The 27668-nt window shown below is 35.8% G+C and overlaps 4 protein-coding genes across 11 annotated transcripts in view; 2 read left to right on the forward strand and 2 right to left on the reverse strand.

Annotated features, from left to right (window-relative positions):
• Positions 1–69: 69 nt before the first annotated feature.
• Positions 70–2819, reverse strand: GlyRS (Glycyl-tRNA synthetase). The gene has a single exon (XM_053744664.2). The coding sequence runs from the start codon at positions 2434–2436 to the stop codon at positions 229–231; it is 2208 nt and encodes a 735-aa protein (XP_053600639.1). The 5' UTR covers positions 2437–2819; the 3' UTR covers positions 70–228.
• A 605-nt stretch (positions 2820–3424) lies between these two features.
• Positions 3425–12189, forward strand: exd (extradenticle). 6 transcript variants are annotated; one of them, XM_053744667.2, is made up of 9 exons: positions 3425–3863; positions 3939–4091; positions 6052–6230; positions 6860–6960; positions 7365–7515; positions 8134–8230; positions 8873–8938; positions 10011–10195; positions 10634–12189. In XM_053744667.2, the coding sequence occupies exons 1-8, from the start codon at positions 3605–3607 to the stop codon at positions 10187–10189; spliced, it is 1185 nt and encodes a 394-aa protein (XP_053600642.1). In that variant the 5' UTR covers positions 3425–3604; the 3' UTR covers positions 10190–10195; positions 10634–12189. The 6 variants fall into 6 exon arrangements, with proteins under 6 accessions (XP_053600642.1, XP_053600646.1, XP_053600644.1 ...); XM_053744669.2 differs by having other exon boundaries at positions 3427–3863; positions 6070–6230; XM_053744671.2 differs by lacking the exon at positions 8873–8938 and having other exon boundaries at positions 3426–3863; positions 10017–10195.
• A 1450-nt stretch (positions 12190–13639) lies between these two features.
• On the forward strand, positions 13640–21513 carry Srx (Sulfiredoxin). The gene is made up of 3 exons (XM_053744694.2): positions 13640–13849; positions 14994–15133; positions 20479–21513. Exons 1-3 carry the CDS (start codon positions 13801–13803, stop codon positions 20686–20688), a joined length of 399 nt encoding a protein of 132 aa, XP_053600669.1. The 5' UTR covers positions 13640–13800; the 3' UTR covers positions 20689–21513.
• Positions 21514–22229: 716 nt separating this feature from the next.
• The window catches only part of Vav (Vav guanine nucleotide exchange factor), a 28043-nt gene continuing 22604 nt past the window's right edge, over positions 22230–27668 (reverse strand). For all 3 annotated transcript variants that reach the window (XM_053744693.2, XM_053744692.2, XM_053744691.2), the window contains exon 16: positions 22230–27494. In XM_053744693.2, the coding sequence (XP_053600668.1) occupies positions 27420–27494 (75 nt within the window). In that variant the 3' untranslated portion in view covers positions 22230–27419. The remainder of the gene's footprint in view (positions 27495–27668) is intronic.

The following is a 27668-nucleotide window of genomic DNA, read 5'->3' on the forward strand; positions in this document are numbered from 1 at the left end:
ATTGCATTATATTATTTGTAACTTCTATTTTAAGGTGATAAGACTATTGCATAATTAGAAAAATCGATGTTGCAATTTTATCAGCACTTTATTTATACAATAATAAATCCAAATTTAACTGGAAAACATTGCAATGTCAAAGCTTAAGCTAACAATAAATAAACATTTATGTGAAAGACAGATCATTAGTAGTCACATCACATCTGATCAAATATCATTTTGTGTCATCTATGCTGCAGCGCCTTTCACATTCTCTTGTTGTTCAAATTTGGGATATTTTTGTTCTACATCAGCCCAAGAAATCTTGCTGTTTGAGAGGTCTCGCACCACGACTGGCACGTCAGTCAATGGTAACCTTACTTGACCCATGCTATCTCTTTCCCTGAGAGTCACTGTGTGTGGTTCTTTTGTTGTGTCAAAATCTACAGTAATGGCATATGGGACGCCTAGCTCATCTGTACGGGCATATCGACGCCCAATCGAGCCTGAAGAATCGTCAACCTTGTGGGACACATCCACATCAGTCAAAAGCTGGTTCAGTTGTCTCACAAATGGCTGGAATTCGGCATTGCCACTCAATGGCAACACAGCACACTTCATTGGAGCTACTGTGGCAGGTAAAGAAAAATAAGTCCTTTGCTCATCACCTTCCCTCATTCTGAAGTTGTGCTCTAAAACACTGTAGAGAATTCTGCCAATTCCAAATGATGGCTCAATCACACTAGGTATTATTTCTTCTACATGGACAGTCTTTTGACTTCTCTTTACACTGACAAGGTTAGAAGTGAGTTTGAAATCCCCATTAGGAGTGGCAAGAAGGTATTCTCCAGCAGATTCCAGCTGCTTTTGCAGACTCTCCAGGGCGGCATTGTCCATGGCTGCTAGTGCGTCATTGATAACCTTAGCATCCTTTTTGAACTCTTTACCAATAGCAGCTTTGTTAGCAACAGTTTCTACAACTTCAATTTGTTTAGGTGCTGGCAATTTCTTCTCAGCAGCCAATCTTATTCCTGTAGCTTTTGTGTGTTGAGTTAAGTCATAAGCAGATCTGTCAGCACAGCCAACACACTCGACCCAGCCATAGCTGGATAGACATTCGGCATCCCAGCAGTCACAAGCATAGTGAGCCATCTCATTGCCCATATGTTGCCTAAACCGCAGCTTCTTAACATCAATACCTACAGCCAATAAGTACAAGTGTATTCTAGCCATGAAATATCCCAAAGTCTCATTATTGACAATGCCTTTAGCAACTGCTTCACCTATGGTAATAATTTCAGCTGGCCGTCCTTGTTCCTGGTTATCGGCAGAGTAAAGCAGCATCTTTGTGTCCTTTACTAAATCAAACTTAGGATGATCTTTAGAATCACAGAAGTGTTCAATCTCACACATAGTGAACTCTCTTACTCTGAGCAGACCGGATCGAGGAGAGATTTCATTCCTGAAAGAATTGCCTATTTGTGCTGCAGCAAATGGGAGGCGGCCTTGATTGAATTCTAACAAACGTTTGAAATTCACAAAGATGCCTTGAGCAGTCTCTGGCCTCAGGAAACCTTTCACTAATCCAGATGGCCCAATCTGAGTATTGAACATGAGATTGAACTCTATCGGCGGTGTGAGCTCATTGCCACTGATAGGAGACTTCATATCAAACCTTTTCATGAGGCCTGACATGTCATCTGCAGTCATACCATCCAATTTAACAATAATATCTTCAATTTCAGCCTTCAATTCAGCTTTTGTATTTTTCTCACTTTTAATTTTTTCCAAGTGGGCTTTAATTAAATGATCTAATCTGAAGCACTCTCCAGTCTTGGCATCCTTGGTCATCAGATCAGCAAACCTTTCGACGTGACCAGAAGCTTTCAAAACTGGTTCTGGGGTCAGTATGGAGCAGTCTACCTCCAGCATTTGTTCTTGCAGAATGAAGAATTTTCTCCACAGCTGGATCATGTTGCTTTTGAGGGCGCAGCCCATAGGACCGAAGTCAAATTGCCCGGTTATGCCGCCATAGATAGCAAATGACTGGTCATAGAAAAACCTTCTTTTGATGAGGTCTTCCATTTTAGCTCGATCAAAAAGTTCTTCTGCTGGCGCCAAGCTGAGTTCTTTGTCTTCCAACACCTTCTTCCTTGCCTTTAATTCAGCTACAGCCTTTTTTATGTCAATTTCAGGGGCCTTTTCATCCTTTAATTTTCTCACCAAATCACCTTGCTCTTTCACGTGAGCCCTAAGGGGCGCCAAGATTGCCTCAATTTTAGGATCAGCCATGATTATTTCTCGTTGAGGATTTGGTATTTTGATCTTTCTGTGGAGCTTATTGCTACCCCACTGTTCGATATGGAGTTTATGAGAGAGTCTGATATGACTGCACACAGCTGATTGATATTTACTAAATACACTACACTTATAAACTAATGACAAAACGTGTTTCATTTATGTAAGACAGGCCGGACTATTTCAATTTAAAATATTCCATCTGTTCGCCGGTAATTAACTTTTACAAAATCGTTCGCGTGGTGCTGACGAAACTTTATGAAATTGACTTTTAGTTTTAGTGAGGGACACTAATACTACCTAGTATAGTTTAATTAATACCTAGTATAATATAATATGTATGTACGCGCTATGGTATGCAATAATTTTACATAATTTGCATTTTTTAATAAGTAAATTTCAATTGTGAAAAGATCATGTAATTTGAAAAAGCGATAAGACTCTGCCAATATGATTATAAATTTAATACAAATCGCAAAAAGGTTAAAGAACAGGTATTTGTATTGTAATAATACGTACATATTTGTGTGTATGGTACATCACTATTTATGTCATGGTGTCAAATGATCGTGTTGTGTAATTTTTTAGATTGGGAAGCAAAAGAAGTACAGAAGTCTAATTTAGCCACCAACCTTATTTTAAAATAATGTAAAATATTTTTTTATGTTATCTATTTGATTGTCTATTTATCCAGGCACATTTATCATATTTTGCGAACCCATTTCACAATATGTTATACCTTAAAAAATATTTTTATCTTATTGTAGGTATTTATGCCTTATTTATGCCTTATTAGGTAGGTACCAGCCGAAAGTCAGCAATGTGGCTTCCAGATGCTGAGGTGAGATCCTTTTAATTAAATGTACTGTAACTTTTTGACATCAAGAAAATGCAAAAAGGAAAAACCATGTAAAAACTGTATTTTTTCACATAGGTAATGTTTTTATCTGATCTTTTTCTGACGATTAAAATATTTCTTTCTTTCGTTCTATCCATTTCTGAACGTACCTCGTAAAAAGACGCTTTCTTGACGTCAGGTCATTATTTCTCTCTCTTTTACGCACACAGATTTTATGACGGTGAAGAATGAGACGGGTGATTTTGACTTGAATATTTATTTGTTTTCTTTTTCATAATTTTCAATTTGACAGCACAAAGGAAGTCGGCCATTTTATTGCTGACTGGAAAAAGCTGTGGCTTTCGCCCAGTAGAGTTTTGTTAAATTTTTATTCGTTTAATTTGCTAGTTGTTTGTTAAAACTTCGTACAAATCCGTATACGTATTTAGTGTAAGTTTAAGTGTATTTATGAATTGAGTTTGAGAAGATATGGACGATCCAAATCGGATGATGGCGCACAGCGGTGGACTTATGGGCCCGCAGGGCTACGGACTACCGGGCGGCGAGGGCGCCCCTGCTGCGGGCGAGGGCGAAGCTCGCAAGCAAGACATCGGCGAAATTTTGCAGCAGATCATGAATATTACTGACCAGAGTTTAGACGAAGCTCAAGCGAGAAAACACACGCTGAACTGTCACAGAATGAAGCCTGCCCTATTTTCAGTGCTATGTGAAATCAAAGAGAAAACTGGTGAGTTTTACAAGGACTGTGTCTCAGGATTATGTGTGTTTTGAAAATCAATTGTGTAATGGTACATTTTTTTAGTTCTGTCCCTCCGCAATACGCAAGAGGAGGAGCCCCCGGACCCGCAACTGATGCGGTTGGACAACATGCTTATAGCCGAGGGGGTGGCGGGGCCTGAGAAGGGCGGCGGCGCCGGCGCAGCAGCCTCCGCCTCGGCCGCAGCTGGAGAGTGGGGTAACTACACACTTGCTATAGTTGTGGTATGGTACTGATTTTAGGCTCATAAAAGATAAATCTGTGTGTACTCAAGAATTGCATGTGGTGTATGTTAATTAAGCTATGAGAGAAAGCCAATATACCATTTTGTTATTTAATCATGGATTAGTCAGATAACTTATACTGACTGCATAATTAAATTCCGGCTTAAGCAAGAATGTACATAGCTTTTTCTTAAGCCAGGTCTTTATACATTTGCTTTTGAAGTTAGACATAACTACATACCTTTTAAACATTGGATGCACTTCAATATGTTTCCTTCAAAAATAATATTCAACAGTATTTTAACATCCATTTTGCTTGAACATAGAATGCATTTCAATGGAATATTAACTTGCTAACAATTATGCAAATGGGCCTTGTCGGTCATTATTCATACAACAAAATGTATTATTGTATAGTTTTATTGTTACAAGTATAGTTTCATTTACATACCATAGATTGAGGTGGTATCCCCTTTTTTAATTTATAATATAAAATTATGCTACAAAATAATTCAATTCCTTTCTTAAACCACAAAGGTTTGTTAATACAATCAACTTATTAAATACAATAACTCTTAAATTGGACCCTGAAAACAATACTCTTCTAACCTTTTGATTTTTGTATTATCATGTAATCAACTGTTTTGGATATGAATAGAAAGTCAAAATTATTCCCCAATGGATATAATATTTGCATAGCTCAATCTAAGCTCTTAAGTTGAAATTTATTTTTTAATTTACACTAAGAATATATTTTTTTCTTTTTCTTTCACACACAGCCCGAGCTGTGTAAATTTGGGTAAATATTGCTTAACAAGATTAGCCACAACTTAAAATCTGAAACAAAAAGTAGGAAATGTTTATGATCACTTTCATTATGTTTATTTAAATTGAACCTTAAAAATATCATTGTATTCCATTAATGTGACATTTAGACAATTCATATAGTATTGTCTTGTCAATATTCACTGCTCGCTAACTTGATTACATTCTGTTTTTATATTGCATGTTTATTTTATTTATTCAAATAGCAATTTTAACAGTTGTTACAGTATATGTTAATTTTAATTACAGTTCTATTATTTAAATAAAATGTATTTTACTTAAAGTTTTTTTTCATGTTATTTTTTTACACACTTTGTACAGAAAAAGTTTTGTCAAAACAATAAAACTATTCAACATGTTTACATAATATCTGTGTATGCATTGGCTGGGAAGCTTTGCATATTTATGTTAAAAATAAAAGTTCCATAAATATTAATTATTATTACTCTCTAAGCTGCAAACTAAACTGCTGAAAATAAACACTAAAGAATGGACAGATTTCAGCATTATTATCTGATCAGATGAAATAGGCATGTAATGTAAATCATTTGTCTTGTTTGAGGTTTTTTACCATTTTCTAGTTACTCAGAGACACAAAAAGGAGTTTTTAAACCCCGACCCAAAAAGATTGGTGTTATAAGTTTAACATGTCTGTCTGTGGCATCGTAGCTCCCAAACAGATGAACCGATTTTAGTTTAGTTTTTTTGTTTCATAGATGATTTTATTCCTAGTGTTCTTAGCCATGTTTTATGAAAATTGGTTCAGCTGTTCAAAAGTTGTAGCGATGAATGAAATCGGGGATTTTTTAATTTGTCTAACAATTAAACTTGTTCTCCTGTTATCATTTTAGTACTCTATGAATTAAGAGATTGTGATTACTGAAGCTAGCATAGTGTACTCTGGCTTTGAGATTAACTGATAGGTTGCGTGAACAGACGTCAATAGTAAATGCTTCAGATACTTAAGTTCAATTTTTTATCAGATGATGGTCTAAATAAACACAAGCCTCATAGCAGATTGCATGCCAATACTAACCCTTAGTATAGTATAACAACTAACCGCACTGTGGTCCGGTGCTGCATGTATTTCTTTCTGTGCTGCAACTAAGGCACTGTGGCTCAAGCAGATAACGCGATCGAGCACTCGGACTACCGCGCCAAGCTGGCCCAGATCCGGCAGATCTACCACCAGGAGCTGGACAAGTATGAGAACGCCTGCAACGAGTTCACCACCCACGTGATGAATCTGCTCAGAGAGCAGAGCCGCACCAGGCCTATTACGCCTAAGGTGAGTCTCAACAAGTCTTAATTTTCTATAGATATTCCATTTTTCTACCCTGTGGCTGTATTTGTATCTCACTAGTAAGCAGAGGCCTATCAATATACAATGAATTGAGAAAATCCTATCAATCGCAAAAAGTACCATATATCAATCTCAAACTCTCCAAATATATCCCAAATATACAAAAAATCACTCCAATTCAATGTTCATTCACATAATATTTTTGTAATAAAGTTAAATAAAAAAAAATATAATAATGTAATGGTCGGCCCGTCTCAAACATCGTCTTACTCGTTATATTTGATTCTCTGGTTCCCATTGGACATAAAAAAATGTTTCGAGTCTTTCTTTTTAACCCTCGACCCAAAAAGAGGGGTGTTATAAGTTTAACGTGTCTGTCTGTGGCGTCGTAGTTCCCAAACGGTTGTACTTTTTTTTTTAGATTTCGAATTTTCGTTTAGATTTGTGTCATAGATAATTATATCCTGAGTGTTCTTAGCCATGTTTCATGAAAATCGGTTTAGTCGTTCAAAAGTTGTAGTGAAATGAATATTGAAAGTCAGAAGCATTTTAATTTGTCTAACAAATAAACTTGTGATTTGAAATTATTGTAATACATCATGACCACCGTGCAGGAGATCGAGCGCATGGTGCAGATCATCCACAAGAAGTTCAGCTCCATCCAGATGCAGCTGAAGCAGTCCACCTGCGAGGCCGTCATGATACTGCGCTCACGGTACACTACTTTCTCTATCATATCCGCGTTTTCCTGTTTGCATTCGAGGCTGTGACGCCGCGAAACCGTAAAAAAAAATTGAAAATTCCGCTGTGATTTTACAACCGACCGCCTAATTCTAGGGTGGGAACCACACTCCAGACTATATGTTTTTTATAATTCATGTGCATGTGTTCCACTGCTGGGCAAACGCCTAGCTTTTAGCCTTCCATACTACACAAATTCAATGTGTTTGTGATTTTGAAATCCCATCATCAGATATTCGTTTTACTAATAAATCAATCATTGGCCATTCTGTGAACGTTGCAAAATGATTAAAAAAATATATATTTAAAAAGAAGATGATGGTGGCCTGGCAATAATTAAAAAAAATGCTCTTTATAATATAAAAAAAAAACTTGCAGTTTCCTGGACGCGCGCCGGAAGCGTCGCAACTTCAGCAAGCAGGCCTCGGAGATTCTGAACGAGTACTTCTACTCGCACCTCTCCAACCCCTACCCCAGCGAGGAGGCCAAGGAGGAGCTCGCGCGCAAGTGCGGGATCACCGTCTCCCAGGTACTTGAACTCAGATAGATGCCTTTAGGCGACTAATAACACACCCGAAAAGAAGAAGGTTTTTGAAGTGTGAGACGACGTCGGTCATGATTTCAATGTGTCTGAAAATTAAACTAACATTACAATTGGGTAGATAACAAATTTTTATTATGGTGACTATTCTATGGCCCTTATTTATTAAAATTATAATATTAAAAAATACTGTGATAATGACAATACTTTCAAAGATATGACTAATTCTTGGACTCGTCCAAATGCCCCACACTAAATGATATTCTAACATGACGTCACCATTGAGTAATATCTTGCTGAAAAAAAGGTATGTTTGTTCGACATCTACCTTAATTATTATTTTTATGTTGATGACTTCTAAAAAAAGATAAGTCCTTCAAAATGTATATTTTTGTGATGGTTGAGTTTATTTTTATAATAATTTTATTATTTTTTTAAACGGACTTTCCAACCAACTAGTATTTTGTGAAAAAACAAGTTATTCCCAAATCAAATTTTGACCACAGACTATATATAACTAAAAACTAATGACTATGTAGGGTGGCGCCACAAGCAGTAGTTAAAATCCAGAATATCTAAACTACATCAGAAAATAATATTTCCCAGGTGTCGAATTGGTTCGGCAATAAGCGCATCCGCTACAAGAAGAACATCGGCAAGGCGCAGGAGGAGGCCAACCTGTACGCTGCCAAGAAGGCTGCCGGTAAGATCTGTTCACTACGGTCTACTTAATACCCATAGTGGTATATAACTCGACCATATCAACTCTGAATCTGATGACGACGGTCTATGACGTAGGTCTTATGCTCTGATACGGTGTGTAAAACCGCTGACCGTACTGAGACAACGTACGTGCATGTCCACGTATACGTGATGAAAAAGGTGACGGGGCGGGATTTCGCGTTCCATCAACGTCCAGAGTTGATGTGGCCGTGTTATATACAGAGGTAGTTCTCTAAAACGAGTTTTTAGTTTATCTTGTAACTTGCTTACCATTTATTTTCCAAAAATTTAGCTGCCAGCACGTGTTTGTCAAGTGATGCTATCCACAAGCTATTTTACTTGAGACTGCCTTAGTGTAATAGATTGTTACATCTAAATTTCTTGATGATAAATAATATGAATGTAGTAATTTCACACACATTCTAAATAGTCAATTAGAATGTGTGTGAAATTACTACATACATACTAGTCAGTAGTCCGTATTGAAATCAATAAATTACATCCGTAACAATGCACGATTTTAAACGTTACCAAAGTATAAAAATATTGAAGTTTTGTAATGTTATATTTAAGAGCAAAATAGGGTTATTTCCCCGTACTACAGTGTCGTTTCCGTACACAGACCTATCGTGGGTCGGCGCGTCCCGACGCGACGCCCACTCCCCACCCGCCAGAGCCTCATACCACAGTAAATCTATCTAGAATTATTAAAAAATAAAACTTTATTAGTCTCTTATGAGATTTTAGGGGCTTTAGTTGCATTTCGGAGCGTGTTCCGAACGCGTTTGCTTGGGCAGTTGAAATTTTTTTATAAGTAGGTTTGACATGTTTCTTGGTGTAGTTTCACTTTAATTAGACATGATTGTATTATATATATATCCTTTGATATATTGAGCGAGATCTAATTCTTGAATCTTTTATTATACAATGGACAAAATTAGCACTTAAAATGTGCAATTACAAATGCAACCGTAAATTGTTTTGTTAGTTTAAATGATCTACAAATCAACATTGGGCAAAAATACATTTTTTGTACGTATGTATGTTTGTAACACGATAACTTTCGAACCTTGGTCTGATTTTGATGAAATTTAAAAGGTATGTAGAATCTGTCAAAAGAATTTTTAAGTTCGTGGGGCATCAAAATTGGTTCAGCCGTTTTTGAAATATTCACAATTTTGTAAAAAAAAAATACTGTGTTCGCGAGGTCTAAGTTCGCGGTGAACAACTAGTTAATTAAGTTGATTTGGTAATCCAGTCCATAAATTGCCAATTTTCTCCATAGACGACTAAATCTGAATAAATGAAGAACTTTTATCTACATTCGCCCAGACGAATAACTGAATTTAAGTGCGACATAAAAGAGTTGAAATCTGAGTTTAAACAAGCTAATTTTTTATCATTATCATTATAATACCAAATATAAAGATACTGGTCATAGATGGGCCAAGTATTTTCCCAGTATTTTCTGAAAAATTCCAGCACAAACTCATACAACATAATTTGAGTTTGCGTCGGACTCGAGAGGATATTAGGAAAATGTTAGGCGTAAATCCATCTGTCTAGTGTCTACTTTCCCAATTTGTTCTCCAAAAGTCAGTTTACACCAGATTTGGGGAAGAATTGGAAAAAAGGCATAAATCATGTAACTATGTGACAGTGCGTTGTGTGCACCGCGACAAACGCTGCTTGAATTAGTTCGATTTTCAACAATTTTATGTCGAAACTAATGGGAATCTAACGGGTCGTGTTGACGACAGCGGCAGGCGCGTCGCCGTACTCGATGGGCGCAGCGTCGGGCACGGCCACGCCCATGATGTCTCCGGCGCCCACGCAGGACTCCATGGGCTACAGCCTGCCCGCCCCCGGCTACGACGCCCCGCAGCCCGGCTACGACGCCATCGGCTACGACCACATGCACCAGGACCTCAGCCCTTAGGCGCAGGTATGGACAACACTCAACGGCCTGTTGCGCTGGCTAGTATTGACTATAGTATATCTCATGTACAAGCATTGTAATACAAATAATTCATGCATGGTTTTGCGCATTAATTTTTAGTTTTACATTACAGTAAAAATATTTTTTAGTAGTAAATTAATGAATTTCGGAGTTTTTTTTATTTTTTATTGCAGCAAGATAGTACGTATTCTAATATATTAAAATAAACTTAACAAAGAATAAAGTTGCTGCGATTTATGGACTAACAGACATGACGAAAATGGTTACGTTTCCGTATTTGCCATTCGGCTACAGCGATACCCCTACCCCAAATGTTGTTTTTAAACCAGAATAAATAAAATATTGTGTATCTGAAAAAAAAAACTGTTACGTTATATTCAACAAACAATAGACTTAGTAATTAAATACTTATGTTTGTTGCAGGCGACGGGCGTGCCTCAAGTCGGCTTCCACTGATTGCCATCATTTATATTAACATTGGGTGCAGCCCCACGGCCCGGATTGCCTTAGGAATAGGACATTGTATACTATACGTTACACGACATATTTTTAGCTTAGCGTATTTTTGGACGGACATGTAATGAAATGTATTTTATTTGTATTATTGTTCAATCTACACGACTGTACCCAGTATTTATTTAAATCGAGTATACTATTTTAATCATGTAGTCATAAATTGACGATTCTCGCGGCATATTTAATGTTATTAGTATTATTTTATTCCATTGTACGCTCTGAATTTTATTGTATTTTGGAAAGTATTGGGCAGTATTAGTATTTTTAAAGGCATCACATCGATTGGCGGGAATTCGCGTGTTACTTCACTTATTCGTCTACGGTGGATATAAATAAAATATACGATAGTTTTTAAGGTGACTAGTGTAATTTTAACTGTAAGTATTCAGATATTTTGTGCTGACTTTGTGTCCTCTGCGTTTGCACACTACATGTTTTTGACGCCTTTGTCTTGTTTACTAAAAATATAATCGCACCTAAAATCTGTTATCATCCAATTTACTATGAAAATCAATTTTAATCTTTGATAAATTAGGACTTTCTCTTGACTGCACTGTAATTTAGATTCTTCAAAATGTCAAGGCGAGTCGTCAGAATGTATGTAGTGCGCGTGCGCATTTCGCGTGCAATTCTATTATGTTAGTGATGGTTGTGTTCGCACATCGGCCTAAAATCATGTCCATGGCAGCTATTCAAACCCCACAATGGTTTTTTCGTTGTGTTTGTTACAAATGTTCAGGAGTTGTGAATATCAGAACAAATATTATATTTTTACGGTGCTATGTTGTTGATAGCACAAAATTTTATTTTTTCATATTAGTCATAAGTTGTGTATTGATTTATTCTTTGTTGTTTTTGAGTTGGGATATTCACCGATTATTGTTTCCGATATTTGGATACATTTACAACTCATATAACGGTGAATGTCTTGGCTTTTTCACATAATTCAGTAATTTCTTCAATGCGATTTCTTAATTCTCGTTCACAAAAATAACAATGTGTTATGCATTCAATAATTGTGTGAGCGAGAGGACAATATGACCGTTGTCAATTTCGATGTATAATTGAGCGAATAGGCAGAAATTGAGAAATATTAAATAGATTTATTTCGCTTTTCGGAGGACAGCTTGCAGTGAGTGTAAGGGTTAGTTCCATATAGTGATAGTTTGAATACGAAAATTATGCTAGCGTTAAGTTGATGTGTTCTAAAACAAAATATCTGAAACAGTATACGAAAAAAAAAACGAGAAATTTAATTGAAAAATGTTTAAAATCGCTGTGGAACATTGAGAAACCACGTCGCAATCGTTAGCTTTTTATCTCACTAATTATACAGTACAGAATATTTATAGTAACGATTTTAACATAATTGTTCCGGCGAGCGAGCGGCGTGGCCCATGTATACGACGAGAGTTCAATGTTACGACTACCAAGATTGACTAAATAAATTTTTGTGTAGTTAATATTTTGTTTCATTGCACAAACAAAAACCCTCTCATTTGTTATGAGAATAACCACAGGTTTTAGTACAGACAGCTACTTAATTACGGACATACTTATCGCGAGACTTTATATATTTCGATTTTCTGTGTCCAAAAGTTTCATTTACTTTTGGCTAAATATTTTTTAACTTCATTTCGCTTAGTCATTTATAGTAATTTTCGCGGTAATTTATATAATATTAAAAAAGGGGTAATTTTTACCAGTGACTGCAGTAAATGAATATACGTACTATAGGTATAATCAGTACACATAACCCCTGTATCTCAATCGGTTATCAATAACGAAAGATAATTTATCAGTGTGTTATTACGAATCTAAAATAAATTTGATTATGACATTATACTTTCTAACTCGTGGTGCCTTATCACCTCATAATCAAATTTCAACTGCCAAATTTTTTACTCTTATTTTATTTCTTTTCTATTTCACTATTATTTATTTTCTATTTCTTTTCTATTTATTTGGCTTTGAAAAAGCGAGACGAAATATGTCCCTATATTTTTTAGAAAGTCTGAAAAATCATGTCGTGTGGATGCAACATTGAATAAAACTTGCTAGTCTGTACCATGAAAGAAGTACCGCAGATGCGGCGCTACTGTTGCTGCAAACAACAATGTGGCCTATATGTTTTGATAGTTCCTCATATCGCCACAGGCCTCTTCTTTCATGGTATGGGCTCTAATAATACAGTAAGTGTAAGCCAGCTCGACAGTACAAATAAATTCTAATTGACATGCATACTTGCAAAGGTCAGTGAGTGCATAAGGGGCTATGATTTTAAACTTATATTTAGCATTGCATAGTGCCGTGCACTGTGTAAACGTTAGCGTAGGATTGAAGCTATTTGAGTAAATTTCATTTATGTAGGTCTCCAAGAATAGATCAACAAAAAGAAATGAATACTCAATACCTACATCCATAAAAGAAATATTTTTCCAAAATTTGATTTTCGTCACGTATACCGCCATACCACAAATAGACAATGCCAAGTCAATCGACCTACACAATCTGGCGAGAACGCACTGGCACTAGGGATTAAAAGCAATGTAGTGTCCTAGGTAACTTTTGAAAGTTTTTCTTTCTGTGTAATTCGAACGAATTACACAGAAATAACATTATTAGGTATTGGAGTGTACAAAGTGAGCAGAATTTAGTAACAATAATTCATTATCGTAAGTCAATTGTAGTTATTGCGTGTATATAAGAGCTACTATTGAATAACAATTTTGGGGCATCTTAGCACGACAGTCAAGGGTTAGCTCAATATCTCAAAATCCACCTGGGCCTGGGAGTAATTTATTATAGGTAAGTACTGTGCACGGTAAGGACAAATATCGGAACAAGTATTGAGCTAACCTCATAACATTGTACAATATTTTCGGAATTTGCATGTATTGATAACATATCGATAATTTACATACAACGTTTGACGTAACAATTGTTTATTTATTGTATCTGAGTGGGTCGACCTTGGCGAGTAGGTATGAATCAGCTGATACGCGATTGACTTGTCAGTCCTCAGTGTCACTACGGCTTTCCTTTGAAACTGTTGTGTTTTTCTTGTGTATGTTATGTTAAAGTCGATAATTACATTCGCTAACATTGTGACGTACAGGAACTGTAAGTACTAAATTTGATACTATGAAATAATAGTTTTCAGGGCATCTTAAGAGCAGTTTAGAGGATGACGTCGCGTTGTGCAATTTCATTTGAATTTCATGCTAATAATTATACGATTCATTCAAGGAAAAGTGAATTCGTACTGTTTCTAAACTTTTATGTACTACGAACTGTTATTTTTGCATGTCACATACAATATTTATTGAAAAACATTGATCTTCACAAGCTTGAATAAATTATTCAAACTTAAAAACAAACTGTCTAGACCTATGCGGTAGCCGGAGTTTTAACTTTGTGTATTTACGAGCTTTTGCATCTTTACATGGATGATATTCTAATATTCGGCAATCCATTTTGTCCCAGAAAAAATCGACTAGAAAACACCTGTCACAATAGCAACAGCCGCTCAACCACACGAAGTGAGAGCACCACGCGCCCCCACTAAACTAGGTGCCACCTACAATGGGATTACTATATATCCTCCCGTGGATGTTGTACGAGGCGACTAAGAGACACCTAGCCTTGTCAGTTGTCAGGCAATAATAGCATTTCTAAGGAGGGTTGACGTCAGGCTGGCCAATTGTAAAATCACAACCTATTCGTAGTTGGATTACCTAGTTACTTTCTTCATTGTTTTGTTTCATATACCTAGGTACAATGTTATATACCGTAGCGTACCGTTATGTTAGTAGTACCGTATTTGTTATGAAGCTATATATATATATATATATATATATATATATATATATATATCACCATGAAGCTAATATCTATAATTAAGACAAGGCGAAGGTAAACTTCATTGAATAATTATGAATTTAAATTAATTAGTTATTACACACTTCCTTCCGCCGATAATAATCTAATTGCGAACGGAGTCTGTTCTGTCTGCTCTGCATATAAATAAATCAAAATCATGTCAGAAAAAATTATAAAAGTCTACTTACTTACTATGTTTTGTTATCGACATTTAAACAGATAAAAAGATAATTCTGATAAAGGAACTCAATATACCTAACCCAAATGCATTGTTATTTTTTGTGTTACGTTAAACTTTTTTATTTTTTGTTCTGTTCAATTTCTTTGGATTGGCGCCTTTTACTTTTTTTTTTTCACTTCTGATTACTTTTTTTTTCTCTGGCAGTCAGCACATCTGCCACGATGACTAGCGTACACAGTGCGTATAAAGAAGAGGTTCACGACGTGCCCATGTCTGTGATCATGAGGCCTTTCAAACCGGAACTTGACGAGGAGAAGGTCAAGTCGCTCATGGAGACCATAGAGGTGGGCATAATTTTTTTATAGCGCATTCTGGCTTATCATAATCCAAAATCATCAAAATTTTATCGAACTAACTACGCTAAGACCTAGAGTCCGCGCCCCGAAAGAAGTTCCGCAGTGATATGTGGAATTATCATTCGATTTTAGCGCCGCGTCCAGGGAATTTATTTTAGCCTGTTTTCTGTGTCCCACTGCTGGACAAAGGCCTCCCCTTTAATCTACCATAGGTTTCTGTCTTGAGCAGCTAGCAATCGCTCTGAAACTTCTCCCGCCATCTTGTTCGTAGTCTAGTCACCTTGGAAAATATACTGTTAATATTTATATATTTTTGATAGTCAAATAAACAATAGGGATAATATTCTAAAATACTTATATTTTTAGTAAAAACTTCTAAAATCATGCCATCTCTGTCGGACAGAGAAAACTAGAAGAAAGACGAAGCGGAATTTATCGGTAAACCTACTTTAACGGAGTACCTACTAATTCCATGACTTAATACAAATGTTATTATTATGGTCTATCTCTAATAACGACGGGTCGTCATCATCAAGAACCTCTGTCGTTGTCATCCGCTGCATTTCCCGTTGTGGGCGAATGTCGCTCCGTCCGATCGCAATCTGGAAATTATATATTTAGCAATAGAGATGAAGGGAACAAAAAATGGGAGGTTTTTTCCCACAGTGGTGCACAATACCTACACAGAAATGGGTTTATACCATGATACTATAGATAATACTGAAGCCAACACTGATAATAGTTACTCTAATGGTGGCCCGCATCAGGCAGACACCTTACAAAATGTCACGATGGCTATGGCTTTCTCGAATCTATCTTCGAATTTTTTTTATTTTATATCTGTTTATTAAATTTTTTAAAGTTATGTATATCACCGATCCCATCCTATTAATTGGATAGGTAAATTGGGTAATAATAACAAATAGGTAAAAAATAAAAAGAACACTGTTTATAAATAAATAAATAAATAAATGAGGACAAACCACACATATTGAGCTAGCCCCAAAGTAAGTTCGAGACTTGTGTTATGGGATACTAACTCAACGATACTATATTTTATAATAAATACATATATAGATAAACATCCAAGACCCGGGCCAATCAGAAAAAGATCGTTTTCCATCATGACCCGACCGGGGATCGAACCCGGGACCTCTCGGTTCAGTGGCAAGAACTTTACCACTGCGCCACCGAGGTTGTTTGGCTCAGCATGACGAGTCTCTCATACGTGGATCACCGGTTTTGGAAATGAGGGATTACCTGCACATATTGCTGTAAGTCCTTCCGTTGGTGGCGCACACGGGTGTGTAATCAGCCGTGCAGATCACCTGCGGCGTGCTGCTCGCCAGCAGGCAGCCCATAAGAACCAGGAACATGATTACTGCACAAATGCATATCAAAGTTAGCTTCATCTGACGACCTCCGAGGCGTAGTGGTCACCACGCCCGTCCGCTGTGACCTCAAGTAATATTTGTAATTGTGGTCACAAATTTGACTGCGTTTCTGGGTGGATTGTGCTTTGCGTCCCACTATACAAGATTAGTGAGCCGATGAGTGTTATCCGTTTATATTGTCACACGGGGCTATAAGTTTTTGCCAGCACGTAATTCGCTTCGTAATCATATCGCCAGAACAACCCAGATGTAAATTACTTTTGTAGGTATGATATAAACGAACAGTTTAATCTAGGCTATTCTATTCCAGACGTAAACGTGGTTGAACTTAGTGTAACGTTTTCACGGCTAAACCGGTCGATTTAGATGAAATTTGGAAAATATATTGTTTATGGGCCGAGGTCAAACCGCGGTCGGAGCTACGGGCACCAGCTAGTAAGATATGTATTTTTTTTAAACTCACCCCACAACTGTTTCACAATAGGTTCCATGACTTGCAACCGCAAGGACCAAATTAGAATTCGATACTAAAGGCTCACTAAGCGACTAGCTAGTTATATACTAGTTACGATGGGCACTAAATGTAAACAATGGTGTGACGAGACCTAACCTAAAACGTTTACTAACTTTGTGTTGATAGTTATTATATTTTGGTACAGATTGTAAACCTTCTCTTGTCTATGTTTGGACGCCTGAGCCCAGTGTCTCAGAGACATTGTAGTATAGGGGTTTTATGAAACAGTAGGAGCTGAGTACATTAATTAGAGTAAGATTAATGATATTTATAAAAAAAAGATATTGTCATAAAGAAAAAAAAAAGAAACCTTTGGGATGTGTACTTGCTGTAGTCGAGATTTTCACACTTTATCAGTTCTTTTCTCGGGATAAAATGTACCGTGGTTCTTTCTCCATTTTCTATACGTGTCTTACTTGTTTTAATTTTACTAATACCATAATACCTTTGGGCTGACATGTCTTAAAGGATTTTACGTCTTAATCTGGCTTATAATAAAATATAAAATTAATATCCATACAGAGCATCAACGAGCGATTGACTGTATGCACCTATGGCATGGGTTAAAACAAATGTCACATAACAAATTATTTGAAGACTTGTAACTTGTTTTTCATTTAAGTAGATCTATTTTTTAAACTCACCATATAAAGTCTTCATATTGTATTATGTCGGGTCCAAAATGGTACTAAAAGGTACACGAGCTGGTGATCATTTTTATACCGATGGGAGAAACAGGAAAATGTCGAGTATTATACCTATGCTTTTTGTTGTGTGTTCACCAGAATTTATAGTAACCGCTGTGATAACAAACTAAATAAATAGACGGCTACAGTTACGCAGCGTTTCTCAAACTTCTATAACTTTATTTTAAATAGAGTGTGGAAGAATAGGTCAGAAGTTTACATAATTTATGGACATCTCCCAATGAAAAATATATTACGCACCGCTCTTAAAATAAAATAAAAAAACTATGCACAACATGCAACAGTGGACAAAACTGGAGTTGAGTCCATGGACTAGACTCAACTTCAGTTTTGTCCACTGTTTGGGAACCAGTGGACTTCAAATGTTATCATTAAAATAATGATCCGGATGCCTATATAGTAAACGGTAGGGGGGATGAACCTCTCATGTCAAATAAACGTATACAAAAGCATTTTAACTAAAGTATTAGTTATATAAATTGTCCAAAAGCCGTACCTAAAGTTGACTACATTACATATAGTATAGGTACCAAGCAAAAGGGATATCTAAAAAAATAAATAGTAAATATAAAACTTATAATATTATTTCGTGTTTTAATAAAAACATGACAATAGTTTGCATCATATCTAAAATGATAGCCATAGACATCGATCTCGTACATATCGTTCCAATATTGGAAGTAGGTACTTATTGTATAATCTGTGATGTTGTTTTCCTAAGTTCAGCTGCCACATTTTCCTTTGTGCTTCAATCTTGCCCCCCATCCCCTCATTCTGGAAATAATATAAAAGTGTAAGAATAGAAATCAAAGAAACTCCGTGGAGTACCTACTAATTCCATGGGAAAAACATCTTAAGAGTACTTAGGTTAGAACTTGCAAATAAGAGCACAATATTTCCCACAGCTATCAATATATGGTACAAAACGGCATATTCTATAAAGCTTCGTCTGCGTGTTTGGTTTTTTATTAAGTAGATTTAACAAATAGAAATAAACATACAAAAAATAAAATAATGGACCAATTTTGATTTCAAATTTTAAATTGTGGCGACATCTACCACGCCACATGCACAACAGCGCAGATGTAAAAAAGCCGACCAAACGCAACGAATAACAAGCCACACAAGTGATCCGTGATCCAGGATGACAGATGACACGACGGTCGACTCACTATGGACAGCTAACAAGCCTAGACCGCGCAGGCAGTGCGTTTGCGATTGGAAGCATAAATACAACCTCCGACATGACACCGTCGGAGCCGTGCGGTTCCTCAGGCGCAACACCTAGTCTGACGGGAAGATCTTCCCTTTGTAGGCATTGTTTTTTTCGAGCATAATCACCTAGCTCCCGCTACAAAATGAAACATGACCGCTAGTTATACTGAATTCAAATAGATACGAGTGTTACTAGTACTTACAAGCACATATTGCTGTATGTGCGTCCGTTAGTAGCGCAGACGGGGCTGTAATCCAGGGTGCAGGCGTTCTTGGCTGTGGCCTCGTGGGCCAGAGAGCACAGGAGTAACAAAAGTGACAGTGCTGGAACATATGTACAAGCTAATAAATACCATCGACTAATATCACCGAAATTTGGCGGTTACAACGGACGCTGACTGATTTTCCTAAGGGTAAAAAAAACTCCCAAGCCGCGCATTGTACTGTACGTTTATTCGCAACGGTATATCTATCAGAGTTCGCCAGCACAGTACCTAAAAGAAGACTACGTACCGATAATATGTAGGAGCCATAAAGTTTATGTTTCATAGAAATAGAAATTCCGTTATTTAAAGAAAAACATTTATATGTAGGTATATTTGTCCAATATTTCGATGCTTCTCGTCCTATTTCCTTGAATTTACGGAGGTAACAAAATTATTAAATCACTTCATAACTTAAAAACTAAGCGGTAACTACATGTTGCCACTCTCTCATCTTCCCCGTTTCGTCCTAATATATGTATTATGCGTTGGGAGCTAAGGGACAATTCTCCTACTTTTTATCCTCCACTTCGCACGGTCTTTGGAGGATATGGATGGATACCAATAGTCTAAACTAAATCCTTAATTGTCAGACTATTGGCATCCTATCATCATTGACCACATCAAGGTCACATATCCTTCTTGACCACATCAAGGTGTCTGTATGCTGTAAAAATAATAAATCTATTTTTCTCATAGACGATGAAGTAGTAAATAAAACAATGAATAAAAGCTCACCGTATAACAACTTCATGATTGAATGAACTTGTGTGTCTTGTGGTTTCAAAGAAAACTAAGGCAGACGTAAATCGTCGTTTGTTATATATATTCAAATGAACAGGAAAACAATTTGTTGTGTGGTATTCCCACGTCTGGTTGACGACGCGGAGAACGCGCGACGTGGAGAAGTGACCACAAATGCGTTTTACATGTTATGATGAATTATATAAAGATGTGAAATTATAATTAAGAATGAGTTCTCAAGTTTTTCCGACAAGTTGGTCCTGTAGGGAAATCCACTGTTTACCTAACGATCTAAATTGATGACCCTACGAGGGGTGATGTCAAGCAGCGGTCGGTTGTAAAATCATAACCGAATCGGTTGTTTTTTACGACCCTGATGATCGTTACGTCACAGCCTCGAATGCAACCAGGAAAATGCTGAGATGAGAGAGAAGAGGATAGTTAATGTTACATTATATTCAATCTCATTTTTACATTATTTAAATCTTCATTTCAGAAAGAAGAAAAATCCGGCGTGGTGCCTCCCATCGACGTCCTCTGGATCGTGGGGTCCGAGGGCGGGAACTATTATTACAGCTTCGGCGGCTGCCATCGGTTCACGGCCTACCAGAGGCTGAACAAACCCACAATACCCGCCAAACTCATCAGGTCTACCGTCACAGATTTAAGGACTTATTTGGGCAGCAGCACGCCTGATTTAAAGTGAAGTTTTATTATCTCTCTTAAACGCTACATGACCTTATCGTCATTTTAATTTAGATCCTCAGAAAACAGAAGATTATTTCTTAAACCACAAGATACACACGATCAACAGTAACAGCATTACTCATCGGGAAGAAATTGCAATGTATAACACTGCTACACAACCGGATTTTTTCTCCCCGCGATCTGTAACAATATTGCAAATTGCGGTGTGAATCAACGGGAACAAAACGCCTCTACTATTTAATGATGTATTTGATATATAAGCATAGACCATATATAAAAGAAATATGCATGGCATGGATTTAATACGGAGTACCTACTAATTCCATGATGCATGGACGTCTTAGTTTAATAAAAAGAATTACTTTTCTGTATTCTGAGATGGACGTATAAAAAAGAAAGCTACAAATAAAATTTTAGTTTATATGTTAGATATTACACGAGTTACATACTTGGTTTCTAAATAACAGTACATAATTTAAAATAATTGTGAATTTTATTACAATTTATTTATAAGTTGTTACCTATATTACGGTCTATAACTGGCAAAAAATATGTTTAATTAACAATACTGCTCTTTCGCAAGTACTTACTGTACTTACTTATGTAAATTTTTGTGCAGCAAAATGACTGCCTATGCGCACCGCACTTGTTTTTACTTGCAAACTTGTTCTGTTGACCTTTAATAACAATAAATACAAGTTGTTGTAGGCATTTCAAGTGCATTTTTGTTATGGAAGTAAGTATTTTAAGATGTATTTTTTTCAGATAAGTATTATGTTTGTAAAGTATCAATAAAGTGACTTTTTTATTATTATTTACCTTTGCGCTGCCTTTATTTAATTTTCATAAAGTTGTATTCAATATAACGTCCTGTATTGGACTAAACCACATTCGATTTGGACATTGTGATTGCGACCAACAACATGAATAAATGAAATAAAATTAATGGTACACGCGAGAAATCAAAATTAAACCGAGAATAATATTACACGAGGTTTAAGTAAAATGTTCTTCAGTTCTAAAAACATTTTTAAAATGAAAACTACGGGTCACGCACGAGATACCTATAGTATATTGATCACTCTAGTTATACATAGATCATTGTAATTATTCCAAATTTACGTCTGCAGACAAAGTCCCTTCAACGGCACGCCAGGCCACAGATAAACATATGTAATATATGTAAATTTGTATTTATGGTGCCGGCTATATATTACTATACATGCACTATCGGCAAATACTGTGGTTCGCACAACTTGGCCGTTTCGACGTACATTGCTGGCTTTTCCTCGCGGCAATAAAAACGCGCATACATACTTGATGCGCGTCGCCATTAGTCTTGAGTTCGCCGATGTGTAGTCGGCATCAAATCCTTTGTGGGTGCACAGCGACAAAAAATACAAGGACAGCTATATTAGCATGGTATTATTCCCATGATTGGCACAAGGCGTGGTGCATTGTCTTAGTTTACCAAATGATACCTATTAAATCTGAACAAAAACTTATTTACTAAAGGGTCACAAGAAAAATTAAACCATATTTGCATACTTCCAACATTTATTTATTGGGAGTCAAATCTTACCTAACTACAGAACAATCAGATATGCCTTTCTGTATAATATTTACAAACGTGAACGTAAATAATATCAAAATACATTTATACCGATCTTCGCGGGCGTTTGCGAGTCGTCCCAAAGTTAATGCCGGCTCCACACTACCACACTATTGGCAAACAGTTCGCCAAATTTCGCTGTTTCGACGTACATTACTGTTTTTCCTTGCTGTATTTATTTACAGCAAGGAAAAACAGCAATGTGCTCTCGTACAAGCTACGCAATGTTCATGCATCGGCATCTGTTCGGCGATAGTGTGTTAGCTGCCATAAAATGAACACAAAATGCAAAATGAAATAAAAGTGTAGACAGCACCTATATTTAGCGCTTGTTATCAACTAAAGATGGCTTACACAATGATTTGCATGTGCCAATTACATAATAATATCCATTCATTAAAATTAATGCAATGAGCTAAAATATACTTTATTTTTTACATTACATTATACAAAGAGAAATAGAATTAAATATAAATAAAAAATCGTACATTTGTAAAGGTCTCTCATGTAAAATTATCTAAACAATATTGAGACAGTCGACGTGTACACATCAAATTCATGAAATATAATAATAGTGCCACAAACGTATACATATCAAGTGCGTCAATATATGACTATGTTACATGGGGATTGAATAAAAAAATCTTTACAGACCAAAAAACATTTTGACTTAAAAATACGGGTCACAATATACCGGCTGTTGTATAGTATCGATTATCGATATATTTAGTAGATCATTGTGACAAGCGCGAATCGCCGAGCGCTATGCTCATTGGCTACGTTCCAACTAGTCAAATCAGATACTTTTTTTAAATGTCAAAATCAAAAGTGACATGGAGATTTCTTTTTTAAGATTTAAGATTTTGTAGTCGAAATGCATTCCTTCGCAATAGGTATAATAAACATAGTAAATCACGTAATTAATGAAACCGATCAATTAAAATAACATTTCATTGTTTTGTTATTGAAATAACTATATGCATTTTATTTTTTATCCAGTAAAGTGACCCATACTTTTAATTATGAATCTATTTATCATGTTAGTTTTAAACAAATAACATTTTAGCAGTGGATTTCTTATTGTGCTAAATACCATAATTGATCACTAGAAATATTAATAAAATATAATTGATTTAAAACTTGTGCGATGCATTAAAAAATCAACAGTAATAGATACATAGAAATAAACTTGTTAAGTGATAGCACAATGCCGAGATCGCCTGTTCACAATGAACATATGTTTTGGCACCAAAATTGCTGATATTTCAATAAAACATACTCAAATCAACACTCGCACGTATTGTCGTAACATGTATCGCCCATTTCACACAATTAAATTTTAAAAATATACATGTATAATGTCACAACAACCAAGTTCTATATATAGTATGATTTATTTTTTATATATTTTTTTCGTTTACACGATAACGAGATACCGCTGTTGCGGGTTATTTTTTTCACATATATATTTTTTTATAATTGCATTTATATAATATTTAGTTCACAACTTTATATTTAAAGCGGTGGGTACACTCATTCACCGAGTCCTATTATGATATTGAAGCATATCTATTTAAAGTGGCACAATCATTGTTTATATAATATAATTTATACATTCATTTCATTTATTTATGACTAATTTTAAAGAAGTGGCCGGGAGCGCGTTATAACACAGTTTTTAAATGTGATTTTTTGCTTGACTAATTAAAAATTGCAGAATCTTCAACGGCCACTTCTTCAACACATTCAAATACATTTAGTTACATATACATATATTTAATATTTAATTATATAACATTTCATATACTCTGCACATCGCTAATCGTGGAAGGATAATATTCATTGTGCTCGTACTTATTTACTCAAATAAGTTAACAATATTTACACACTAAACTCTGAGCGAATTTTAGCTACGTATTAAAATAACGTGGTAGCCATTGAAAAAATATATATATAAATAAGTATTAAACAGAATGTTGTCAGTAAAGTTTTTCAATATAAAAGTCATGGAGTAATAAAATATTTGAAAATGTTTGCTACAAAATGTCATTTAGGTAAAAAACAAAATTGCTAGAACACAAAAAATACATCAAATCATTGATTAATGTATGTGTGTATCGAGTCATGCTATTCACTGCATCTGCACTCAATAATTGAAAATACAAAATGCGATAAAACAAAAAAAAAACGAAATTTTGTGCGTGACATACACACACTTTTAATCAATGTAATTTGGCACTTCATCTCACTTACAATCTGTCAATAATGTGGAGAAAATGGATTTGTAACCAACTACATTTTTTGTCATTGCAATACCAAATACAATGGTCAAGATTGGTTGATAAACGCCCCGGTGTTGCCAGCCAACAGGTGATAGCATTTATTTAGTTTTCTCACTTTATTGACAGACTGTATTGTATTTTTGAAAGATTTTCAAATTCATAAAGAGAGTGGATGTAGAGAGAATACGATATGAAACTGTCATGTCTAAATGATTTTGAGCACAGTTAAGATCAAAAAGTTCTACTTAGTTTTGTAAGTCCATCTTAAATCTTACAGCCTCTGCAATCACACACTTTTGATTAAATCAACAAATCATCATTGCCTGTATCCAGCTTATTCATACCATGCAAAATCCATCCCGCTCATACAACAACCGTATCAATCCATACAATTTCCATCCAAAAACCCTTATGCCTTCATTAATATCATTAATCTAAGTTAAAGCATTTTTTCCGCACCATAAAAACATACCGTGCTACCTATCTGAGAGAGCATAGACAACCTTTATTGAAGAGGAAACATAGACAAGATTTGAGACAGCGTTGCCGAACAATCGATTGTTATACAATCGAAAAAAGCCATCGATCTACTGCTTTTGCTGCAACTATCGATAACATCAATAACTATCGATTGTGGATTACTGATCGGCAACACTACGACAGGTACAATCAGCACTATGATATACATAGACAAATATATCAGGCCCATAGAGTCATCGATTTCTTTTTTACCCCCAGATAATATTTCACTATCATATTTTTTTACATATAACATTACATATACACACTGATTCCACTTAATTAACTAGAATAACACAATTAATGCCAGTCAGATATGATATTATTACATATTCCACTGGCATTTTAGGACTAATTTGAGATTATAACACACGTGTTATGTACTTGAGGTTTGCTAATTCTACTGTGGATGGCCACAGATACAAAAATATATTGTTTATAGTACAGTCAACAGCACGTCAATTGTCAACCCACATTGCAAATTTGCCCCTGTTAAAGTGCAGGGTAACTTGACTTGCGGCTGTCTGTACGAATATTTCATTTTAATTTTCATAAAACAGTTTTTTTTTTTACTTTGGCCTTTTTTGTTTGACTTTTTTTGGTTATAATAAAAACATATGTTGAACTACATTATTATACCACGAATTTTTATTTGCAATTGGCTAAATTCGTGATACATCGCCAAACTGTCACGAAACGTTTACCTATTGATATGAATGAGATTAAAATTTTTATGTAACATTTTTGTTTAAATTTGGACGATTTCAACAGTAGAACAGTAATGTCTAAGGATGTTATTTATTATTAGTATTGCACTGATTGATTTAAGTTCTGTCCACAATACTTACTCATGTCCATAGGCTATGTTTTATTATTTTTGTCAAATATAATTTATTTACTACATATATTTTTTAAATATAGTATTACCAATTTTATGACTTATACCGACGTAAGTACCTGTTAGAAATAAATAAATACGTTGCGCGAGCCAATCATATCGCTCCTAACCCGCCCTCTGTTGGATGCTACGTAAAACAAAAAAAATATTTTGAGCTTTGCACAAAAGTAATTTAGAGCGGGATAGCACCGCTTATATTGTTTATTGTTTAAAACCTTGTGTAGTAGCAATAACGTTGTTTGATTATATATAGGATATGAAATACTGCGCCAAAGAACATTATCGAGGCGACTTATAAACTTGGTAGTACTATAATTATTAATGCAATGATCATAGATTAACTTACTCTTAATTAACTCTAATTCTCATCTCTTCTTTAATTAACTCTATTAATCATTGCATCGGTGTAGATTTGAATTATGTTTACTAATAAATATTTTGAATAAATATGGGACAAATCTGGTGTCTCAATTTGCAACATTGAGTCACTACATCTTATAATGTATAAAATAAACTGCATTACTTGTGAGATCCCCATTTCTCTGCATTGTCATTCTTTGTTACTCCTTCAATCAATATATGTCATTGGTAATGGATAATTTTAATAACAAACTTATAATATAAAATTACCAATGTAAAGAGGGCCTAACAACGGACTAAAGTGATTGTTAGGCCTTATTCCATATTTACCTGACGTTGTCTTCGACTATATCAAGATATTCTTTGACACACTTAGACGTCACTTAATATATGCGTTTAAACTTGTCACTCGTCACTCGGCCAAATGTAGCTCGTGTCACTTTCAGCTATATATAAATATATAGGTATTCAGGCGTGGGCATTCAGGATTCAACGTCACTAGCTGACATTCAGACGAGAAAAACGGACTTCATCGGAGAACTGGCAGCTTTTCTCATTAGTTTCTCATGGTTTTCTCGCTTGGACTTCGTTCCTCGGTGTGTCATATCATTCATGATGTAGCTAATCGAACCATGAAAGATTTATCTCAACGAGTAAATTTCTCACGAGCTAAGTAGTAGGATATTTATTTACACTAAGTTCGGAGGTTCGTCGATGATCGCCGGATTCTCACTCGGCTAACATCTCAAGTGAAGCGTTTTTATTTGTAGATGATTAATTCCTAGCTATTGATATCCTGCTGCCTTTAGTGTGGACCACTTCCATAGGTTTCTCGTTCAGCTGTGCCTCCAATTTTCATCAGACGAAGTATTTTTAACATAAAAAGCGGCTGTTCCGGAGAAACCATCAAGACTTGTCACCGTCTGAACTAGATATCCTGGAAAACAGTTTCTCGGTCCCCAGGTTATACATACATGTGTTTAGACCAAGTCCCCGGGTTCGAGGTCCCTCGCCGGAGCCGCGAAGTGCAGTTCCCGCTCGGCGAGGCACAGCTGACATCAGTCCAGCGCTCCGATACACTCGGGCTCCTCGCGGACGCACTCTTTTGGAAAGTATCCCGACCGATTGTCGCCCTGCGGGACACAAAGTTACTCTGAGTGGGTCTCTAGAGGTGGTGCCGAAATAAATTTTAGTTTGCACACCACACAATAATATTTGTGACGTTAAAAAAAAAAGTTAAAAGTGTTGTCGATTTTTAGTTACGCATATTTCTGTAATCTGCTACACAAAAACTATTCCGATAAAAA

Source organism: Plodia interpunctella, chromosome 5, assembly GCF_027563975.2.
Source record: "Plodia interpunctella isolate USDA-ARS_2022_Savannah chromosome 5, ilPloInte3.2, whole genome shotgun sequence".
Classification (NCBI taxonomy): domain Eukaryota; kingdom Metazoa; phylum Arthropoda; class Insecta; order Lepidoptera; family Pyralidae; genus Plodia; species Plodia interpunctella.

Coding starts and splice junctions, on each gene's coding strand:
- GlyRS (XM_053744664.2), bottom strand. CDS start 2,436: ATGAAACACGTTTTGTCATTAGTTTATAAGTGTAGTGTATTTAGTAAA.
- exd (XM_053744667.2), top strand. CDS start 3,605: ATGGACGATCCAAATCGGATGATGGCGCACAGCGGTGGACTTATGGGC. Junction 4,092..6,051: donor GGCCGCAGCTGGAGAGTGGG/GTAACTACACAC, acceptor GCTGCAACTAAG/GCACTGTGGCTCAAGCAGAT. Junction 6,961..7,364: donor GTCATGATACTGCGCTCACG/GTACACTACTTT, acceptor AAAAACTTGCAG/TTTCCTGGACGCGCGCCGGA.
- Srx (XM_053744694.2), top strand. CDS start 13,801: ATGTTAAAGTCGATAATTACATTCGCTAACATTGTGACGTACAGGAAC. Junction 13,850..14,993: donor CATTGTGACGTACAGGAACT/GTAAGTACTAAA, acceptor TTTCTCTGGCAG/TCAGCACATCTGCCACGATG. Junction 15,134..20,478: donor CGCTCATGGAGACCATAGAG/GTGGGCATAATT, acceptor TCTTCATTTCAG/AAAGAAGAAAAATCCGGCGT.